Source organism: Geotrypetes seraphini, chromosome 8 (assembly GCF_902459505.1).
Source record: "Geotrypetes seraphini chromosome 8, aGeoSer1.1, whole genome shotgun sequence".
Classification (NCBI taxonomy): Eukaryota; Metazoa; Chordata; class Amphibia; order Gymnophiona; family Dermophiidae; genus Geotrypetes; species Geotrypetes seraphini.
The window spans coordinates 434,168-458,248 of record NC_047091.1 but is presented as its reverse complement, the minus strand read 5'-3'; the positions used below and the strand labels follow the sequence as shown (position 1 = coordinate 458,248).

At 44.0% G+C, this 24,081-nt stretch overlaps 1 protein-coding gene across 5 annotated transcripts in view; it reads left to right on the top strand.

Annotated features, from left to right (window-relative positions):
* PC (pyruvate carboxylase) overlaps positions 1 to 24,081 on the top strand; it is a 318,688-nt gene that overhangs the window by 128,413 nt on the left and 166,194 nt on the right. For all 5 annotated transcript variants that reach the window (XM_033954334.1, XM_033954337.1, XM_033954335.1 and 2 more), the window contains exons 9-10: positions 8,464 to 8,626; positions 17,456 to 17,638. In XM_033954334.1, the coding sequence (XP_033810225.1) occupies positions 8,464 to 8,626; positions 17,456 to 17,638 (346 nt within the window). The remainder of the gene's footprint in view (positions 1 to 8,463; positions 8,627 to 17,455; positions 17,639 to 24,081) is intronic.

Here is a 24,081-nt window from a genome sequence, read left to right as displayed (position 1 = left end):
GAAGAATTCCGGGTCCACTAAGACCCCGGCACAATTAAGGGGACCCTCCTGGGACTCCCAAGTCACTAAAGGCATCCCATCCCAGTCTGGAATGTCTGGAAAGGAAGCAGGCGCTGATCACTCAAGAAGGAACATTCTGCCAGCAGCAGGTTCAGGAAGCTGAGGACTCAGAAAGGAGGGCAGGTCACCGGGCAGACCGGAAGAACCTGCACACAGCCAGGACATCCCCAAGTACGATCCCAAAGATCCGGCAGAGAAGCCACACTAGTGGAAGCTGTAGAAAAAAACCTGTGCCAGCAAAGGGACAGAGACCGGGGTAGAAGCGATGGCAGAACTGCCAGTCTGCTCTCCGGTGTCGCTGAAAGTAAACACAAAGACATGCTGGCATCCAGAGGGAGAGCATATCCCATCTGCAGCACTGGATTCAACGTGGAAGAAGCAGGCACAGACTCTTTCAACCAGAAAAGCCTGACACTTGCAGGCGGGAAATAGGCACCGGCGGTGGAAGCTGCTCTGCGTGCTGCAGTATTGATGCTCTTAGCCAAAGAATGAGACATTCTCCCCCGAAACTGCGCTTGCGTTTCCATGCAGCATGGTTCACACCAGTTTGAGGGGACCGGATACGCCAAAAGCGTCTCCGGTAAAAGTGGAGGCAAAGGGGGGCTCTCTGAAGGAGGAAAATGCAGAATTGCGCACATCTCATCCCCTCATGCGGGCCGTGGCGCAAGTGAATTGCAACCGCGAATCCACCAGCCAGCCATCATAATCGAGGCATGAATCTATGCCATCCTGTCCTGAGGTGGCCATCTGTGAAGTTTGGAGCAAAAACGAAGCTTCTAAGGGCAAAAAATAAACTTTTAAAAGTTTGAAAGAAAATCTAAGATTGCCGCTGCGGGTGCCGATTATAACGGCCCGGAAAAATCACAGGAAACCCGGAAAAATGGTGATTTTTAGATTTTGCAGATTAGGAGGCGGGCTAGGGCATGCAGGGAAACCACCCAAAAAACCCTTTCCAGTACCCCCCAAAATCTACAAACTTGTGAGTACACAGAGATGTGCTGCAGTAGAAATCATTGGCAGCCAGTTAACACAGAGCAAGCAGAGAGATCATACCTCAGGAGCTGATAAAAACTGAATTTCTGATCTTCTGACCGCCTCACCTTCCCAGTCACCCCAGACAGGGACTCTCAGGACCTCACAGGAAAATTAGGGAAGACACATGGCCCGGTTCTGATCCCGGTGTACCTCCACAGAACCTCAGCAGCCTGCGCTCTATCTACCCTATCGTGAACGAGCCCAGGGTGAGGTGGCTCCCGATCCCAGAGACCCAATCTGACCTGTAGGCTGTCTGAGGGGTTTACTGCAGGTCTGCTAACAGTGCCCCTCCCCCCCCAGAAGCAGACAATGTAAATACCAAAGTCTGTGATCTCTCACCAAAGGAGGAGTGTGTGGCGCAGTGGTTGGATCTACAGCCTCAGCACCCTGGGGTTGTGGGTTCAAACCCCGCGCTGCTCCTTGTGACCCTGGGCAAGTCACTCAGTCCTCCATAGCCCCAGGTATGTTAGCTAGATTGTGAGCCCACCGGGACAGATAGGGAAAATGCTTGAGTACCTGATTGTAAAACCGCTTAGATAACCTTGATAGGCGGTATATAAAATCCTAATAAACTTGAAACTTGAAACTTGATGTCCCCGAAGGGTGAATCCACAGTACAAGGGCAAAACCTGCGCCAAAAGACGAATTAAAAGAACAAGAAATGTAAAATGAAGCAGGAGCAGAAAAGACAAACCAGCAGTCAGAGCTGCAGGAACAGGTTGGAATTCTAAGGCACGTGACAGGATGTATATACCTAGGGAGGGGCTAAAGGTATGTTTTGGAGTACCTGCAGCTCAGAGCTAGAGAAGATACACAAACCCGCTGGTGAAGATTCCAGAGTTTATTGTACAAGAAGAGGTAGTTAGAAGGTGAGTAAACAGGCTTTACTTTTCTTCTATTTATTTTCAGCCTATGTGTAAAGCAGAGCAGAGAGAATGCTACTCTGATTGACTCACAGATTTGCAGCTGAGGGGCATTCCCTAAGCAAGACAGAGGGTTGACTGCTGAGGGAAAAACCCCAAAATATATCTTGGTTTTGAGTAGCCAGGATAACTCTTGGAAGGTAGTTGAGAAATTATGGTTCAAGTTCTACCTAGCTAATAATGAAAGTAAAAAAATAGAAACTGAAGGATGGGAATCTGGGAGCAAGAGTTTGAAACTCTTACCTCAGGCCAGTCCCTGTACCCAGTGAAGTGGACTGCATGTTACCCTGAAGAAAACAGACAGTTGCGTCAGGAAAGAAAAGGAAAGTTAAGGAGAATGAAGGACCTTGGCAGAAGGGGCAAGGGCAGAGAAACCCAGGAGGTTAAGAGCCCTGAAGCCAGAAGCAGCCAAGGGATTAGCCAGCAGAGGGAAGCAGGCTATAATCCCTCCAGCGTGGTGAAACAGAAGCCTAAAAGCTCCCAGAAGGGAAAGGAGACAAAATCCTAGGAGGATTACCAGGTGGAGGTTCAAAGCCTGCCTTGGGATCTGGCTAGTGAGCTTTATTGATGAGATAATAGAAGAGCAGAGGGCAGCTGCTGGCTGTGCATTCCAGTTAAAGGGGGAGAAGAAAGTCCTCCAAGAGCAACTGGTAGTGTTGTAAGACCAGTTGAAAAATCAGAAGGAAAAAGTGAAAACGCATCGCGGAGCATGGAGGCAGAGAATGTCACACTCCAGATGGCCCTAGACCATAAGAACATAAGAATTGCCACTGTTGGGTCAGACCAGTGGTCCATCGTGCCCAGCAGTCCGCTCACACGGCGGCCCCCAGGTCAAGGACCAGTGCTCTAAATGAGTCCAGCCTCACCTGCGTACATTCCAGTTTAACAGGAATTTGTCCAACTTTGTCTTGAATCCCTGGAGGGTGTTTTCCCCTATAACAGACTCCGGAAGAGAGTTCCAGTTTTCTACCACTCTCTGGGTGAAGAAGAACTTCCTTACGTTTGTACAGAATCTATCCCCTTTCAACTTTAGAGAGTGCCCTCTCGTTCTCCCTACCTTGGAGAAGGTGAACAATCTGTCTTTATCTGCTAAGTCTATTCCCTTCAGTATTTTGAATGTTTCAATCAAGTCCCCTCTCAGTCTCCTCTTTTCAAGGAAGAAGAGGCCCAGTTTTTCCAATCTCTCACTGTACGGCAACTCTTCCAGCCCCTTAACCATTTTAGTCGCTCTTCTCTGGACCCTTTCGAATAGTATCGTCTCCTTCTTCATGTATGACTACCAGTGCTGGATGCAGTACTCCAGGTGAGGGCGCACCATGACCCTGTACAGCAGCATGATAACCTTCTCCGATCTGTTCGTGATCCTCTTCTTTATCATTCCTAGCATTCTGTTTGTCTTTTTACCGCCACCGCCCCTAAGGAGATAGGGGAGCAGAACACCCAGTCCCAAGAGAGGGACTTGGCACTAACAGAAATACAATCACAGGTGGAGGAGCTCAACTCCTTGGAAATTGCCGTCATCTACTGAGAGGAGCAGCTTGAGAAAGAGAGAGAATGGTGGCAGAGCTAGAATGTCTAGCTACAAGCTTGGCGGGAAACTATAATAGAGGAAGCCCTGAAGTTAAGTGTCTGCCTGAAGCAGGAGACAGAGAGGACTACCCAGCTCCAGAAGTAGGTAGCCCAGGTGAAATCCTAAAATGCAACTCTGCAGTTGAGGGTGGCAGAGTTAGTAATGGAAGGGGAAAAAGGAAGAGAACTCGCCCAAGTTACAGAGGAGTAACGTGAGAATGCTTTTGTTGACGTCAGCCAGGCACATGAACAGTACAGGAAGCTAGAACTGCTGGTAGAAACACTACGCTGTGAGTGAGCTCAACTTAAGGAAGAATGTCACACACTGGTGAAAGAGAAAGCCAGTTGGGAGCGAGAGAAGAAAGAAATAACCTGCAATGTGCAGGAATTGCAAGAGCAATTAAAAAAAAGAGTATCCCAGTTGTGAGGAGGTAGAGAAAAGGCTGACCAAAGAGGTAGCCAAGAAAACAAAGCAACTGACAGACCTGGAGAAGTTGCTGACACAGCAGCAAGTATCGCAGAAGTTTAAGGACCAAGTTAGCCTGTTGACAGCCCAGAATGAGGGTTATCAAGCCAAAGCAGAGGCTGCAGATGCTAAAGTGGAGCAGTTGCAACAGGAGTTGACAGCGACAGTGCCAGGCTGGCAGTATACCAGGCTGCAGGGGCAGCTACATGAGACTGCAGAAGTGTGAGGCAATGACAGTTAAGGGTAGGGGATTGGAAGAGCTGAATGGCAAGCTCCAGGAAAGTGTGCAAGAACTTTTCCAACAGAAGGAGGAGGTGGAAAAAGTATACAAGAACTTTGCCAACAGCAGGAGGAGGTGGAAAAAAGAGAAGTAAACATTCAGCAGGAGTACGCTGGCCTAAGAGAGGAGCATACACTGTTGTCTCAGTAGTTGCTGGAAGTACAGTGTCAGCTCAAAACTCTGAGCCAACAATTTAATCAAATGAAAGGGCAACTATGCCATGAATTACTACAAGTTAGAAGCTACAAGTTTGATTATGACACAGTCTCAGCATCAAAAATTACTTTGGAAAAGGAAGTTGATGAGCTGAACCAGAGTCTTTGGAGGACAGAGCAGGTCTTGTTTTCAGGAAGTGACTTGGGGCAGCAATTCGCCACACTGGCCATAAGGTCATCCAGACCTTTACCAGTCCATGAGCATGCTCTTTTGCTGAAAAAGGAGTCTCTTCACAGGCTTTATTTTTCGTTACTTTTCTATTAATGTTTCAATTTGAGACTAGTTTTTCTTCAGTTATTCTATAAAGTTGCATTTTCAGCCTTGGTTTCTCTTTTCCAGATTCTGTTCTAAAAGTTCTGGTTTCGTTTTTTGGTTATCTTCATTGGTTTAGATGCAGGAAGACTACTGAGCTGTGGCTGCCTAGGCTAACTGGTAATTTAAAGCTTGCACCTTATTGGTTTCTGTCTCAATCTGCTGACTGATGGGCAGAACCCATATGTTCTGATCCTGTCAGGTAAGACCACTTTTTCCCATAACAGCACTGTTGATGCTCATATGGAGAGTTTTAGAAGAAAAAAAATGAGTCAAGTGAGCAAGGAACCTACTAACTCTAGGAGAGGTTTCTTTGGAATAGGATAGGCAAGATATATTGTCTGAGAAATTCTACTTCATGTTGATTTTCTATTTGACACCATATATTGAGGAATCTTTGAGTCACAGAGTAGGGCCTGCATGTCATGTTGGGTATAAATTTGCCATCAATAATTGCCAAGGTTTTTTTTTTAAATTTTATACCTGGTAGTCTTCAAACAATAATGAGGGAATGATAGCTATAATAGTAGAAACATAGAAACATAGAAAGATGACGGCAGAAAAGGGCCACAGCCCATCAAGTCTGCCCACTCTATTGACCCACCCCATTGAGTGCTAGTGACCCAGTTCCTTAACTTGGCCCTCGTAGGGATCCCACGTGTATGTCCCATTTATTCTTAAAATCAAGCACGCTGGTGGCCTTGATCACCTGCACCGGAAGTTTGTTCCAGTGATCTACCACCCTTTCCGTGAAGAAATACTTCCTTGTGTCACCACTAAATTTCCCCCCTCTGAGTTTGAGGGGGTGCCCCCTTGTGACCGAGGGTCCCTTGGGAAAGAATATATCGTTTTCCATCTCGACGCGACCAGTGACGTACTTAAATGTCTCAATCATGTCACCCCGTTCTCTGCGCTCCTCCAGGGTATAGAGCTGCAGTTTGCCCAGTCTTTCTTCATATGAGAGACCCTTGAGTCCGGCGACCATCCTGGTGGCCATCCGCTGGACCGATTCAGCTCGAAGCACGTCTTTCCGGTAATGTGGCCTCCAGAATTGCACACAGTATTCCAGATGAGGTCTCACCATGGTTCTGTAGAGTGGCATTATGACTTCAGGTTTGCGGCTGACAAAGCTTCGATTGATACATCCAATCATTTGCCTTGCCTTAGATGAGGCCTTCTCTACTTGTTTAGCAGCTTTCATGTCTGCACTGATGATTACCCCCAAGTCCCGTTCCTCTGACGTTCTAGCTAGCGTTTCTCCATTCAAGGAGTATGTTCTGCATGGATTTCCGCTGCCGAGATGCATGACCTTACATTTATTAGCGTTGAAGCCCAGCTGCCATGTCGAGGACCAGTTTTCCAGCGTGATCAGATCCTGCGTCATACTGTCCTTGAGGTTGCTTTCACTTACTATGTTACACAGTTTGGCATCATCGGCAAACAGTGATACTTTGCCCTGAAGCCCCCGGGTTAGGTCTCTTATGAATATGTTAAAAAGGGATGGTCCCAGGACTGAGCCCTGCGGCACTCCGCTAGTCACCTCCGAAGTCTCAGAGAGGGTGCCGTTGACCACCACCCTCTGAAGTCTTCCACTCAGCCAATCATTGACCCATGCAGTTAGTTTCTCACCCAACCCCATTGATTTCATCTTGTTTAATAGTCTACGGTGTGGGACACTGTCGAAAGCTTTACTGAAATCCAAGTATACTATGTCCAGAGCCTCTCCTGAGTCTAGTTTTCCTGTCACCCAATCAAAGAAGCTTATAAGATTAGATTGGCATGACCTGCCTCTTGTGAATCCATGTTGACAGGGATCCCTTAGATTCCCTTCATCCAATATCGAGTCTAATTTACCTTTGAGTAGAGTTTCCATGAGTTTACACACTATTGATGTGAGACTCACAGGTCTGTAGTTCGCTGCCTCTGCTCTACAACCCTTTTTGTGCAGAGGAACGACGTTTGCTGTTTTCCAGTCCAGGGGTACTCTCCCTGTACTTAGGGAGAGATTGAAGAGCATGGCTAACGGTTTTGCCAGAACATCGCCTAGTTCCCTGAGCACTCTTGGATGCAACTCGTCCGGTCCCATGGCTTTGTTCACCTTGAGTCCTGACAGTTCTCTGTAAACATCAGCTGGTGTGAACTCAAAATTCTGAAATGGGTCTTCCTTGCTTTGCATTGCTTCCAGCTGTGGCCCGTGTCCTGGTGCCTCGCAGGTAAAGACCGAGCAGAAGTAATCATTCAGTAGTTTGGCTTTTTCAGAATCTGTTTCCACATAATTCCCGTCTGGCGTTCTAAGGCGTACTATCCCGTTTGCGTTCTTTTTCCTGTCACTAATGTACCTGAAGAATGATTTGTCCCCTTTCTTGATGTTCTTCGCTAGAGTTTCTTCCCTTCGAAGTTTGGCCTCCCTAACTGCCGTTTTGACTGCTGCAGACTTTGTCCTGTATTCAATGTTTGCTTCTTTTTCCCCGGTGCGTTTGTATGAGAGAAATGCTCTTTTCTTCTCCTTGACGAGGCGCGAGACCCTATCAGTAAACCATTGGGGTTTCTTTCTTCTTTGTTGTTTAGTTACTGATTTTATGTAGCGGATAGTTGCCTCCTGAAGGGTCGATTTCAAGGTTGACCACATAACCTCCACATTATCCGTTCTTTCTTGAACCTGAAGCGTCTGATGGACGAAGTCTGCCATTTGTGCGAAGTCAGCACCCCGGAAGTTGAGTACCCTTGTTTTTGTTTGTGATCTAGGAAAGCCTTTCCTAAGGTTAATCCAAACCATGTTATGGTCACTGGTGGCTAGCGGTTCTCCCACCGAGATCTCTGAGACACTTTCCCCGTTCGTAAGTACCAGGTCCAGGATGGCCTGGGCTCTAGTGGGCTCTAGTACCAATTGTTTGAGCCGTACTCCCCTTATGGACGTCAATATCCTCCTGCTATCACAAGTTGTCGCTGAGAGTGTGTTCCAGTCTACATCAGGCATGTTGAAGTCCCCCAATAGAACAACGTCCCCCCGTAAGGTGATATTTTCAATGTCATCAATTAAATCAGCGTCCTTGAGCTCCGATTGTCTTGGAGGTCTGTACACTACACCAAGGTACAGGCATTTTTCTCCGCCTCTGGCCAGGTTTACCCAGATGGATTCCCCAGTATACTTGACATCCGTGATCCTGGTTGTTTTGATATTTTCTTTGAGGTAAAGTGCTACCCCTCCTCCTAACTTACCCTCTCTGTCTTGCCGAATCAGGTTGTATCCTGGTATAGTTATATCCCACCCGTGAGAGTCTGTGAACCATGTTTCGGAAATCGCTACTATGTCTAGGTCTGCATTAACTATTTCTGTTTCCAGTTCTAGAAATTTGTTCCCCAGGCTGCGTGCATTAACATACATAGCTCTCCACTCTTTTTGTTTATTTAGCTTGTGTAGAGAGCAACCCATTTGAGTTAAAGTGTCCCCTAGTGATTCTTTTGCAGTAAGGGTACTTACCTTATACTTTGAATCGAAGTTTTGGTTTGCCACATCAGGATTGTTACTTACTGCTCCGGTGTAAATAGTGTACCCCTTCCCTTTTGCATTAATTTTCTCTTTATCCCTCTTTCATTTCCAGTGTTGACCTGGTGCATGCTCAGATTCATGTGGCAGAGGGGAAGAGCCTGCCTGAACTTGGACTACAGCAAGACAGTATCCGCATCAATGGCTGTGCCATACAATGTCGTGTCACCACAGAGGATCCTGCCCGAGGATTCCAACCAGACACAGGCCGCATTGAGGTAGGAATATGAAGTGATGAGGTTATGGTTTATGTTTTGTTTTTGTTTATATAAAAAAAGTATAGAACCCAATGGGAAAGATGAAAATGTAGAGATCACAATATCTCTCCCTCTATTTATTTGACTAAAAACAGCAGCGCAACATTAAATAAAACAAATCAAAAATTGTGTGTGGTGTGGTACGGGAGGGCCCTCAGTTATCACAACTCATATATGGGGTAGACCATACAACCCTTACCACAGAGTTGTCACTCAATAACTCAAATAGGTAAATTGTGAAACATCCCCAGACTCTTCCCTTGTGAATGAATCAAAGTGGTTGTGCAAAAATGTAGCGTGTCCAAACGAATCGATTATTTGTGTCGCTGCTGCAATGTCAAATGTACAAATGTCAGCGTCCAGATTAAATATCACCGCAAAAGCAGTGTAAATGCAAATAGGTAAAGAATAACGCAGTACTTATCTTCAAGCTTGAAAAAGTCAAAACCCAAGACCACTCCACATGCTAATAAAGTACGATGGGGCTCCATTTCAAAGGAAAAACCTTCTTCCTCGGGAACTTCAGCTCTGCTTCGCGCTGTATAAATGGTTCCAGCAAGCTGTGAAGTAGGAAGATGTCAATGTTAAGGATAATTCAAATTGGTCAAAGTCCAAGAACACTTGGATCAATCTACAACATAGTCTTATTAAACTTGAACTTCATAGTATGTCTTTAGTAGAATATATCAAGCATCAGTTTATTCCGCGGGGGTTACGCATCCAGAAAATCCCAGGGATGTTTACAGACAGAGAAACCTTTCCGTGTAAATGGGCATCAATACTTAATAAATGTTCTATTGATCTCATGATGTTAATTGTGGATACCATTCAGGAAGTAACACAGGAGGTAACCAAACAGTCTGAGAAGGTATATGAAGAACTACAAAAAGATTCCTCAGCATTTCAGTTTTTACGAGGGTTTGCTGACCATTCAACAATCTTTAGAATCTTTTAGAAGCAAAACCTGTCAATTCAAAATTAAGAAGTTCCATTGTGATGCGGAAGATTATTTTAAAGGTATAATCTATTCTTGGATGCAGCTTAACAATGCCCTACTGTGGACCTACAGACCTTTTTAGAATTAGACACAGGGTTGAGTAGTGGATCGTAGGATCTAAGATCAGGTCCAAGTCACCGGTTTTTTTTATCCAGGGGAGCGTTGGGGGGGGGGGGGGGGGAACATCGAGGACAAAGAAGAGGAGGCAGATAAAGAGGATGGAGCACAGGCATGGAATAATATGGGAATTTCAATCAGTTCCAACCTCAGACCAGATCCAAGAGCCCCCATGACTCAATAGTAACTAACATCTCAGGTATTCCTTTAACTAGTCACCAGCAATCAGTTCTTGACAACGGATTAACACCAATACTCAAATCCCTTCCCCAGTTACCAATTGAACATTGAATCCACTATAAAACCCTCTTGTTTGTCTTCAAGGCCTTGACTGATAGGTTGTCTCCTGTCCTAGGAACAACACTACATACCAATCAACCTTCACGGGCACTTCAGTCACGTTCTAAGCTGCTTGATATTCCTTCTTCTCGCATAGTCCAACTTGATGAATGTAGAAATTCAATCTTCTCTATTAGAGGACCTCAGTGGTGGAACCTGCTACCAGAGCATATTGGAATTATAACTGACCTCAAAACATTCAAAATCTTACTGAAAACACTCTTGTTTAAAGAAACATACCACTCTTGATAACTTGAAGTAGAACTGTACTACACTACTGAGGAGTAGCTGTAATATTCAGTGTCACTAGAACCAACATGCTGTGATTTGTTAAAAGTGTGGAGGGGCATAATAAAAAAAACGTCTTAAGTTCCCTTTTGGCCTAGGCCCTAAATGCTGAAAGTAGAAGCAGGGAAAATGTCCATTCTCAAAAAAAACGTCCAAAATGAGGATTTGTTAAAGAATTTAAAGCTTTCACCTTATTGGTTTGCACCATATGCCTTATGACAAAGACCATGCACCATTTTAGTAGCCTTCCTCTGAACTGACTCCATCTTTTTTATACCTTTTTGAATGTGCGGCCTCCAGAATTGTACACAAATAGGTCATCATCTCAAGCATCATCTCCATAGGTGCACTCCAAATGTTGTTGCACTGATGCCCGATCGCCATCGTTGCAGTTGGTGTCTCCTCTGAGGCATGCCTCAACATTGAGGTCCCCAATGACTCAACACTCAATGCAGGTAGCATCTAATGTACCCTTACCAACATTGATACTAGTGCCATTGGTGCAAGAACAGCTTCAAGCGCTATTGTAGCAAGAACTAGCTGGGATACTGTAGTTGCACCCTGTACAAATTCCTGCATCAACTCTCTTGGCTTCAGCCCAGTCTGAGTACTGTCCACCCAGTCCATTGAGGCATTGTTCTTGTACTCTATAGCGGTGAAAAGATGCATATCATATTCATCATCTTCCATGGAGCACAGCACACCAACTTCACCTTGATGATCTTCATCCTACTCTCGATTCTCCCCTCAATGTTCCACTTCTAGAAAAGCTGACATATGACTCAGATCTGTTGCCACGCTCTTCTAGTGACTACCCAGACTTCTCTGCTGATGAGTTTCATGGGCTACCGTTGGATCCTTCCCTGCCTCTACCTTGATGCAGCTCCCCTCCTTGAAAGTCTGTCTTTCACTAACTTTATCAGACAAATGAGGGAAGCGCTTCCTATAAACATGGAGTCAGAAGCAAAGCTCATGGAGGCCTTAGACTACAAGAAGTGGCCTAAAGATGGTATAAAAGTACCACTTCATAAACCCATGAAGGAAGCCCTCTGTAGGAAACACTACTTTCTATTCCAGTGGCTCCACATAAACTGGACACACTTTATAGGATCCAGTTTTGTCTTGGTTTTGACAGACCACAACTACAGCACCAATCTTTAAAAGGAGCAAATATTTCTCATACTTATACCAGTACTCCACCAGGCAGAAAGGGCAGAACCTTGGCCAAGTTTGACAGAAGAGTATTCCAAGGTACCATGGTTGCTAACAGAATACTAAATTACAACTTTTATTAAGACATTTTATATGAAATCTCTCATTCAGCAGTGCTCATCTTTTGATCACTATATCCCATCAGATCACCTTAAGTCCTTCCAACATCTGACCAGTGATCTCTTAGAAATCAGAAAATACATGGTTCGGTCAACATTTTATGTCTTTAACATCACCTCCCACACTTCAGTAGTATCTATTGCAATGCACAGGCAGGCTTGGCTCTAAATTTTGGACTTAGACACCAATGTCCAAGACTGTCTCTCCAATATCCCATGTATAGGAGATGATCTGTTTGGAGATCATATTGAGGAGGCTACCCAAAAGATCAAAACCTACACTGATTATATGACAATCTTGTCAAGCACCAAATCTTCAGTTGTAATCATCCCAAAGATATCCCAATACCTCCAAATACTCTTCCTACTATTCTAAGTATAATCAGCCTTCTACATCTTCCCAGAGAACAAATCAAAGGTGTCCTAGGCAGCATAGACAACAGAAGACTCAATCTCAGCCACAGTCCAAACAACAGTCTTTTTGACTCTCTTTTGGAAAGCATTACCAGTATCACTCTCTCTCTCTCTACCTCAGACTCTTCCCTTAGGAGGCAGACTCTACTATTTTTACCATCGATAGATCCTCATAACATCAGACCAGTGGGTTCTACAAGTGGTGAGCCAGGGTTTTAGAACATAAGAATTGCCACTGCTGAGTCAAACCATCATGCCCAGCAGTCCGCTCACGCGGCGGCCCTCTGGTCTAAGACCAGCACCCTAACTGAGACTAGCCCTACCAGCGCACGTTCTTGTTCAACAGAAATTTGTCTAACTTTGTCTTGAATCCTTGGAGGGTGTTTTCCCCTATAACAGTCTCTGGAAGGGCGTTCCAGCTTTCTACCACTCTCTGGGTGAAGAAGAGCTTCCTTACGTTTGTACGGAATCTATCCCCTTTCAACTTTAGAGAGTGCCCTCTTGTTCTCCCTACCTTGGAGAGGGTGAACAACCTGTCCTTATCTACTAAGTCTATCCCTTCAGTACCTTGAATGTTTCGATCATGTCCCCTCTCAATCTCCTCTGTTCGAGAGAGAAGAGGTCCAGTTTCTCTAATCTTTCGCTATACAGCAGCTCCTCCAGCCCCTTAACCATCTTAGTCGCTCTTCTCTGGACCCTTTCGAGTAGTACCGTGTCTTTCTTCAGGTACGGCAACCAGTGCTGGACGCAGTACTCCAGGTGAGGGCGTACCATGGCCCGGTACAGCGGCATGATAACCTTCTCTGATCTGTTCATGATCCCCTTCTTTCTCATTCCTAGCATTCTGTTTGCCCTTTTTGCTGCCGCCGCACATTGTGTGCATGGCTTCATCGACTTGTCGATCAGAACTCCCAAGTCCCTTTCCTGGGAGGTCTCTCCAAGTGCACTTTATCACTAAAAAACACGGAGTAGAGCCCGGGGATGTTTCACAGTTAACACTCTTCTGGGTGTAAGCCAAGTGACAGCCTGTACCGCTGGGAGTTTCCAGTGGGAGGCTGTGTGACTGAGGGCTCTCCCGTGTATACATAAAAATTATTTGTAGATTGTGTTGTGTAGCTCTACCGTCCCCGCTCTTGTCTCTCCCCCTTGTCTGGTTCCAGTTCTTGGGGTTTGGGAGGTTTTTGCTTTTCTTGTTGATTTTTTCACCTCCCAGTTATTTTCGGGTATTTGTGATTTTTCTATTTGCCTTTGATTGGTAGCATGGAATGTTGCTACTCTTTGGGTTTTGGCCCGGTACTAGTGACCTGAATTGGCCACCGTGAGAATGGGCTACTGGGCTTGATGGACCATTGGTCTTACCCAGTAAGGCTATTCTTATGTTCTAATGTCCTGTCACCAAGAGAACCATCTCTACATAGCTGGCAGACTATACAGTATGTCCTTTGCCTATTGAGTGCACAGATTGCACTTCGTGTCCCAACATACAGGGTATTTCATGCTAATAACTCACACACAGACATGCAATTTAATCAAAATAATATTTATTCAATTTATATCCAATTCAACTTGAGGTTAAAATCAGAATTAAGATTCACTTGCCAATCAATTATATGCTTTACACAAATTGCCAACTCCGTAAAACATTGTGTGTGTGTGAGGGGGGAGTCGTCTCACATAAGGACTAACTGGTCCATGTGGAAAGAGAGGTCTCCCTCCTTAATCAGAGACAGGAGCTTGCTTATGTACTTTTACAATGACTAGTAACACGTCATTTCAATCTTCCAATGTTTCGTTAACATGTCACTGTAAAAGGTTGGACTTATTTGAACAAAGGCCTTCCTTTTGGCTTTTATAGATAACAGACTTAAAGAAAAGTTTTACAAGATTATATATTTGTTTACAGCAATTTCTGAATATACATAAAACATTATAATATACTTAAAGAAACTTTCTTACCCAATATCCTTAAAAGTTTGGTATACTGAGGAACTGAGGAAAGAAAAACAGAAAGCAAACCCAACATAAGAAGATATACAACAACACTATCAACTTAGAAGATCTCTCCACAGGCCTTTCTAACCTAGTGGGAACATTAAAACCCAATTCCAAATCTGTTGGTGAGGCTGCAGAGGACTGGTACACTGAGATAAAAACCCTATACGAAGGGCTAGCCCCAGTTAAAGAGATCAAATACTATCCCTGCAAATATTCCTTCCCCTGGTTTATCGATTACTTAAGAACTAAAATATTCCTTCCCCTGGTTTATCGATTACTTAAGAACTAAAAAATGAGAACTAAGGAAAGCGGAAAGGAAAGGTACAAATTCAGACTTAACAGTCACAGGTCCAAATGAAAGGAACTGCATGAAGAATATAAAAAAGCCACCCTGGAAGTTATAAAGATATATTACTCCCAACAACTATTAACCCTTTCAGGACCATAAGGATCGTAGGCCAATTTTTGTGGTTTTGACGACATTTTTATGGTAAAAAGGGCTTGCAGATGCCAAAAAATTGATTTTTTTTGTGAAATATCATTATTTTTATTTAAAAAATCAAACTTCTGGCTTATGGACAGTGTGGCAAGTGAATCTTCTCGTCAATCTGGCAACGACGCTAATGAATGAATGTCGGAACCAGTTTGTTTACATAAAGGCAGTATCATATGGAATCCGTACATATCAAATTTAGAACTGTAGACTATCCCAATCAAAATTTATAGGATTTTAAAGTTATGGGACAAATATGTCCCTTGGTCCTGAAAGGGTTAAAGACACCCAATAGATCAAAAAAACCTTTTTCAACCAACCAAAAAGATACTCACAACATCACAAGAAGACTATCATTTCCTTAATACCGAACACAACAGCGAAACACTCTCAGACTACTTTGCTGACAAAGTAGACAAAATGTGGTCTCACCTCAACTCTACCACACTACAGATATCGTCCCCCCAATGATTCAGAGAAGATAATTAAAACTACAACTGGGAACCTAACTCACTTTGAAACTGTCTCTCATGACGTCATACCAAGATACTGGATACTATTCACCCTTTCAGCTCCAACCTGGACCGCTGTCCGCCACGCCTCCTGGTGGCTGTGAAAGATGCTTTTGTACACTCCATCCTTCCTCTCATCAACACCTCTCTAAAACCAGATGCAGTGCCCACAAACTGGAAGTCAGGTGTCATCAGATCAATCTTGAAGAAAGTCATGCTTGACCCTAACGTACCTAACATTTCAGTCCTCGTACGATCAGCAAAGTATTGCAATGACTAGAAAGCCTTACCATGGCCAAAGATGGAACGGCCAAACACAACTTATCTACCAACTGTAAAGCTTGTGTAGGTTGATAAAACTGTAACAAAGAAGATAATGCTGGCAGTTCATTGCATGTCAAAAACGAATTTGGAGGTTGATGGTCAGGAACGTGGGATACAATTTTTTAATTTTGCTAGCAATTTATTTTTCCAGTTGGGTGAGAGTGCTGGTTAGTTAATACCGGTTAACTTGGATTCTACTGTATGTTGAAGGTAGATAATGAAGACCTAATAGTTCACCATGTAATTGAAAGTGTCTAGACAGGTTCTTACTCTGTAATCTAATCTTGAAAATGTTGTTTCTGTACAAACATATTTACTCACTCTTATGATAACATTGTGTAAGAGAGAAACTATGATGAATATCAAGCCCTGTCAGGCCCTGCATCCCAGAGGTGGCTGCATATCATATTTCCAACTTAGGCCTGGATGCACTAAAGATACCGATTGGATCGTTGTTGGATGATTCTGCAGGAGCGATTGATGTGCTATCAAGTTTGCATACAAATGATTTGTACGGAGGTGCAAATCATTTGCATGCAAACCAGACAGATCAATTGCTCAGTGAGCGATTGACATGTGCAGAGCCCTAACAGCAGTGACAGGGGAAGCAGCCTTCTGCCACTGCTAAGTCTTCTTTTTTTAATTGCACAGGTGTTGTGCTTGCATTACACACGCGCAATCTGCCCCATTAAAAAAAAGAAAAAAAAGCTCCCCCCGTGTCACCGACTCCCTCGAACCAATCCCCTCCCTCTTCCCCAAAAATAGGCAGGAAGGATGCCCACTCCCTCCTGCCACACAGAATACCCCTGTGCCATGCCCCCACTCCCCCGCACCAGGCATCCCTGAGCCACTGCCCCCCTGAACAAAAAAAAAAAAATGGTAGGAGGAATGCCCAGTCCTTCCTACCACCGGATGCCCCCCCACCTCACCCTGAACCTCCCTCATACCTGTTTAAAAAGTTGGAAGCAGGAAGCCCGCTCTGAGACTCCTGCTTCATCCCGCCAGTGCTAAATTATGGGCCTTCCTCTCCCTGGTGCATCATGTGATGCACAGGGAGGGACCAATCAGTATCCTGGATTCAGAGGGGAGTTCCTAAGGCCTGATTGACTCAGACGCCTAAGGCCTAAGGAACCAATCAGAGCCTTTGGCCCCTCCCTGTGCATCACATGATGCACCGGGGAGAGGAAGGCCCATAATTTAAGACTGTCAGGGGTGAAGCAGGAGTCTCAGAACGGGCTTCCTGCTTCCAATGTTTTTAAAAGGTATGAGGGAGGTTCATGGTAAGGTGGGGGGGCATCAAGTGGCAGGAGGGAGTGGGCAATCCTCCTGCCATTTTGGGGGGGTTCAGGAGGGGACAGTGGCAGGATGGGGGGGCCATAGCGTGGGGGTGCCTGGTGCCTGGTGCAGGATGGGGGGCCATAGCGTGGGGGTGTTCCGTGTGGTAAAAGGGAGTGAGTATCCTTCCTGCTTATTTTTTCTCATGCCACATTTGTCAGGGATCATCGGGGAGGGATGGTTATCGGTGGTGGGAACTTTTTTCTTTTTAATGGGACAGATATTTTGTGTGTGCTATTGAAAAAAAAAAAAAGAAAACCCCCAAAACAAAACAGGCAGACCTATTGGTAACACAGTTACCGACAGGTTTAGACCTGTCGGTTTTTCCGATCGCTAAAACCCCATTTTTTTTTTGGGGGGGGTGAGGAATAACCAAGCGATGCTAGTGCATCAATCGCTTGGCTGCTTTGCATGGGGTTTTTTCTAATTTGCAGGGCTGGATTGGAAAATGGGTGATTGAGGGGGAAAAAACCGTGGTGCGCCATTTTGTGAATTGGGACAATAAAAGCAATCGTCACTAAAGCTGTTGAAAACTGGTTTAGCGATGATCACTGACTTTAGTGCATCTAGCTTTTAATTCTGATGTCCTATTTGTATTAAAGAGAACCATGAACTTGTGTTGCTGACTGCCACAATTTTTATCAGGTTTTCCGCAGTGGTGAAGGGATGGGCATCAGACTAGATAGTGCCTCAGCATTCCAGGGGGCTATCATCTCCCCACACTATGATTCTCTGCTGGTTAAAGTTATTGCCCATGGTAAGGACCACCAAGTGGCAGCTACCAAGATGAGTCGGGCCCTGGCTGAATTCCGTATCCGTGGTGTGAAGGTAAGCAGCGAGTCTGATTGGTATGAACTATGGTTGGTAATTCAGTAGTTTCACTTTGATAGCTTTGTAGTACATCTTGGCTGGTATATCATGGCTAGAAATTGAACTTGTGCTCATTGTTGGAGCCCTTGACTTGTGTGTGCCTATGGATTGTTTGGTATTCCTTCTGGAAATTGCTGTTCCTTCAGAAGGGGAACTGGGTTTGCCTAGTAGAAACCAGAATGGTGCCTCTTATGATCAGAGGGCTTAAAAGAGTCAGTGAATTAGATCTGTCTTCACTATATCCACAGTGAATATAGACAATTTGTATGTGCATAAGTTTTCTAGAAGAATTTTTAAATTAATTTTATTTATTTTTTAATTATAAAGTTTGCTTTACCACTGTTCCAACTTCAGTTAACCAAGATGGTTTACAAAATCTTAAAAAATGTGATTGAAAGTGCTACATCTTGCTCAGGAGGCTAAGAAGTTTAATAGACATCGCATGTCATTTAAGTACATAGTATTTTCTATCTGGATTTTATGTTTAAATATTTTTATTCATTTTCAAAAATCAAACAAACCACAGAAAAACAGATCATGAATAGCATAGTAATAAACAATTCTATATCTCCCACCCCAACCCTCCCCAAATTAACAGAAGTATCCCTGACGCAAGTCCAAGAACTATGAGAACTAGTGGTTAACAATTCAACAGTCTGCTGCGAACATAGGGTGTCAAGGTGAGCCAAAAGGGCTCCCATATGGAACAAAAACATTTTTCCCTAGGGGAATCAATGTCCGCAAAGTCACACCCATGCCCAATCATTCTGCCTTTATCTTCCCTCCCTCACCTGCAGCATCTCTTTCCCTCCCTCCCTCCATCTTTTCATCCTATGTTCCAAGTTTGTGCTCCCCTTTCTCTCACTCCTTCCATTCTATGTCCCAAGTTTGCACCTTTCTGTGATTGTGTACCTGCCTCCGAGCTGCTTCCAAGACATCCAAGTACCACCGCCTCCTTCCTTCTTCATAATCCAGGCAGCCGCATTATCCACTACTTATCTCCTCCTCTCCCTAAGAGATACCATATGCCTATCCCATGTTTTCTTGAATTCAGACACAGTCTTTGTCTCCACCACCTCTACCGGGAGACTATTCCATGCATCTACTACCCTTTCTTTAAAAAGTGTTCCTTAGATTACTCCTGAGCCTATCACCTCTTAATTTCACTCAAGCCCTCTCACTCTGGAGTTTCCTTTCAGTTGAAAGAGACTGGCCTCATGTGTATTTATACTAGAGAGTTGTGCAGGGACAGAAACCCCGCCTAACCCCGTGAGGAATCCTCTCCATCCCCACCCGTCTCTGTAAGGAATTTCCTCCATCCTGTCCGTCCCCCCCCTAAAAGTTACTTGTCCCCATAAAAAGCAGCAATTACTTCTGACAGTTTTGATTTTTTTTTTTAGTCTTAGTTTATTTAAACCAACAATAAAATGCAATATAAACAAATAACAGTGAACAGAAATAAGAGATGCATACATCACCAGAAAGAATTAGAATAGACATTAGGTCATGTGACTGTAGGGTCGACCATTTCTTGTTATTAAAAAAAAAAAAAGTTGGATTTTTTGGCAATATAAAGCTCATATCTTTAGACCAAACAAATCTGGTTCCACCATCTGGCACAGGTTACTTGTGAGAGGTCCTTCCAAGATCCATAAATGATTTTTAATACAGCAATAGGGTAAAGAATCAAACAATACAGCATCAAAATTATTTAAAGCAAAATTGAGAGAGGCACTTTTCAGGACAATGGTTACATAAGAAAAATGTGCCAAAACTGAACTGGAAACCTCAAAACAAACTCAGCAAGTACTGTACTTCATTTTGTATTAAACACAATTGGTGGCATAACCATGAGAGGAGGCTGGGCCTCCCACTATGAGCTTAGCCCCCCTCAAAATGAACATCTCTTTTGCTGTAGCTGGTGGGACATTTTTTTTCCCATCATCTTAATCCCAGTTTCTGCTTTTGTCTATCTTCTACTAATTTATTTATTCAATTTTCTATACCGTTCTCCCAGGGGAGCTCAACGGTTTACATTAATTTATTCAGTTACTTAAGCATTTTTCACTGTCTGTTCTAGTGGGTTCACAATCTATCTAATGTACCTGGGGCAATGTGGGGATTAAGTGACGTGCACAGGTTCATAAGGAGCAGCGTGGGTTTGAACCCACAATCTCAGGGTAATGAGACTATAGCTTTAACCACTGCGTCACACTCACCCCAGGCCTCGGGAACCCTGGTTCCATCCCCGTGGGATGGAATCCCATGAGCCTGGAGGGAATCTCCATGGGAGTCCCATGAACCTGGGGGGGGATCCCTATGGGACCCCGTAGACCTGGGCGGGATCCCCGTGGGAGTCACGTTGATTGGGGGGGAATCCCTGCGGGATTCCCATAATCCCCATTCCCATGCAGACCTCTAATTTATACAACTTAAGTATTTAAATTCTGTACTATGGTGGGGTAGTATGGACTATTAGAGGGGAATGGGTCTTGAGCACCCCTCCAGGAGGGGAGGAGGTGTATAATGGGTGCTGAAAAGTTCTCAGCCCAACTAACTACTTCCTAAATTCTGAGCATTATTTGCCACTATAGCTGAAAAAAGTGTTATTTTATTTTGCAAAATCGTAAAGCTATGTTTTCACATTGTTTCAGATCATTGATTGAACTATGTCAGTGAAAAGTGTGGAATTTTCAAGTGTGAAACTCTGAGCCATCATGACGTTCCTATTCCTGCAGAAGAAAACATCAAAGGAAATCCATGAATGTATGATGCAACATTGAGTGACAAGTGCCCATTGTACTTCACCATGAAGAAGTGATGTGCAAACTTTCAGCAGGGAGATTTCGAGACTGAAAATGCAGCAAGGTTTGGGTGGCCTCAAATGGTGTCAACTGCTGAAATTGCTGACTATAGCCATGACCTGATTTTTGCAGATTGGCAAATATCAGTCAAAACAATTGCTGAGTCGTTACAGATATCCTGAGAATGTGTTGGGTATATAATCAATGAGCAGCTGGGTATACAGAAGCTGTTAGCCAAGTGGGTGCCCAAATGTTTGAATACTGATGAGAAACATCGGATGTATACTTCCAATATGATTTTGTAGCATTTTCAGCGAACTGGTGCCAACCTTTTGGAATGACTAGTTACTTTTGAAGAAACATGGTTACATCACTATGTTCCTGAGATAAAACAGCGTTTAGCTGGCCTGGACCTTCTATCTGATGTCAGAATTGACATTGGGGGAAGACTTGTGGGCTGGCAGCATGCAATCGCTGCATGTGCCTGGCCCTTCCCTTCCCTTCCAGGAGTTGCAGTAGCAGCAGGGGGGGTAATTAAATGGAGTGGGTGTTGGGCAGGGAGTAGCGGTGGACCAGGGGGAGGAGGAATCGGCAGGTAGGCAGGCTTTGGCACAGCAGGGAGGGAGGGAGCTAGGCAAGCTTCAACGTGGCTGGAAGGGAGGAAGGACAAAGGCTGGAAGGCTGTGAGGTGGAGGGGGCATGAACTCAGGACATAGGAAGGAGGGAGGGAGGAAGGAAGGGGGCACTAACTTGGGACATAGGAAGGAGGGAGGAAGGGGGCACTAACTTGGGATATAGGAAGGAGGGAGGGAATAGAAAGGGAAATTGTTGGGCCTGATAGTGTGAGTGAGAGGGAAAGAGATGGTGCAAATGGGGAAAAAGGAAGAGGAAAATTGGGCATAAAGAGAAGTGAGGTAGAGATACATGGGGAATAAAAGGATGAGAGGCAGAAATGTTGGATATGGTGATAGAGAGGGAACAGAGGGATAGATTGAAGGGATTGCAAGGGGGAAGAATGTTGGGCATAGTGATGGAGGGAGAGATGTGGCATGGTGTTGGAGAAGGGTGATAGAAGGAGAAATGGGCATGGAGTGATGGGCTGTGGTGAGAAATGATCTGGGGGATGAGAGAGGAAGAAAAGCTGGACTCATCGAGAGACAGAGAGATGTTGGTTGGGGAATGGAATGAGATCTGGAGGAGAGGAAGGAAGGAAGGAAAGAAAAAGATTTTACTTTCAAGTTAGTGATCAAAATGTGTCAGTTTTGAGAATTTATATCTGTCTGCTGTCTATATTTTGCACTATATTTGTCTAGTTTTCTATAGTTGTTACTTTAGTTACATTGCATATTTTAAATAGAAATGATGCTACGTGTCAAGTGGTACACTATCAGAACAGTACAGGCTTTAAAGCAATTTGAAAAAAGAAGGAAAAAGCCTCAGACAAGGGCCCTCCCACCTCCACCTATCTTGCTGACCTGTTAGCTTTTGAGCTGATTGCCAAGCAACCAAGGAGCAATGCTTCCAGCTAGCTGCTTAAAGGCTTTGCTTCTCTTCAAAGTGCTGAAAGAAGCTAGACAGAGAAACATAGATATTCTCTCTCTGATTAAGGCTACAGATAAGCAGCTGAGGTAGGGATGTGAGCTCTCAACCCATTCTGCTGTGAGAGGGACATGAGTTGTTGAGGAGAAAGACTTGGGTGTAGCAACATAAAGGCAAAACAGGGGAGAGTGCTGAGCAGAGTTAAGTTTGATGCTGGGGAGTCGCTGATCAAAGGATAAATTAAGCAAGGCATGGAAGGAAAAGATTTAATTGGGGGAAGACTGCAAGGTTACCATATTGCAACAGAAAAAGGAGGACAGATTCAGGCATCTGGTTTTTACATCATTATTTTCATAATGTTTATTATTTTTATTGAGCATGAGAAAATAAATATGAGAACTTAAAATACAAAAAGAAAAGAAAACAGCAAATATCAGGCTCAAACAATTTCAATTTCAACTACCAATCCCTAACCCACCAACCCGCTTCCCACCACCCATCCAACTATACACTCAATTTCCAGAACAAATGAACGTTTAAATACAATAATTGAAAAAATATAAAATTATACCTACCCATCTCTCCTTCCAAGACTGCATAAAAAAGAAATAAAACAATTTAAGGTCTACCTAACAAAACACAACTGCGAGCAGTTGGGGTTAATGTATTTAAAATGGTTGCCAAGTAATAAATAACATCCCACCCCAGAGGTGGGCAACGAGGGCTGAATTCCAGTCTGGTTTTCAGAATTTCCCCAATGAATATGCATGAGATCTATTTGTATACATTGCCTCCCATTGTATGCAAATGGATCTCATGCATATTTATTGGGGAAATCCTAAAAACCTGACTGGATTGCTGCCCTGTTCTACCCTGTTTCATATCCCAATCAGAAACAGACATAGCTTCCATGAGCACCAGATACAACATACGTGCTCTCCAATGGCCATAAGTCGGTCCAGTAGGCCCTATCCATGAATAAAGAATTGCTTTCAACCCTGAAAGGATCACTCTTTTCAAAAAATCTTTATAGCCCTTAGGTGTACCGGATGTTGAATGTGAAAAAGCCAAAATAGGCTATAACTGACCAAAAATTACAAATCAAAGGGCTTTTCCAAAACATATGTGATAATGTTGCTTTAGGATGATCACATTTTAGACAAGAACCTAGAGAGACAATTGTTGCTTTATAGACTCGCCAAGTCGCCATATACAGGTGACAAAGAAATTTGTAACCCATCTCAAAATAAGAGATGTCAGGTAGGAGACCATGTAATAAAAATAAAAATCTTTTGAGATGAGTACCTTGTAGATTTATCCTCAATTCAGCATTCCAATCTTGAGCCACTTTGTCATAATCCATGATTGAAGAAAATTCCAGCATTGAATGTCTAAAGTATTTTAAAAGTACTATTAACTGGGCCTCCAACCAACATATCTCTGACAAAGTCTCATAAATTTTTGAACTCAAAAATTTGGAAGGCAGGGAGGATATATAAAATCATAATTGAAGATATGAAAAAATATTTAAATGAGGCCACCCATAATCAGTACACAATTGAGAATAAGTTCAGTAGAGTTCCATCATCTCTAAGGATTTGATCTACCATATTTTTTGCTCCATAAGACACACTTTATTCCCAAAAAAAGTGGGTGGAAATAAGGGTGCATCTTATGGAATGAATACCACAAACAACCCTCCCCGTACCTGTTTTTAATAGCGGTGCTTCCCTTGCTGGATGGCTGCAGCAGTGAGTAGCACAGCGGTGAACAAGGCAGCAGGGAGTTGGGAGGTGTGCCGAAGTGATGGAGGTCAGCGATGTTCTGCTTTCCAGGGTGAAAGCAGTGCATTGTGAAGAGCTCGAAGGGTGTGGGTCAACGGAGGAGGCGGCTTATGGGGATGTCCATTATACCAGCAAGGACGCAGTCTTTGTGTTGCTGCTGCCAGCCTCTCCCTCTGCTCAGGGTTGCAGCTGAGACCAGCGAAGAAGAGCAGTTGGCGCCTGATGCTGATAGAGCCAGAGACGAGTGTAACGGAGGCCAACAGCCAGTTCAACA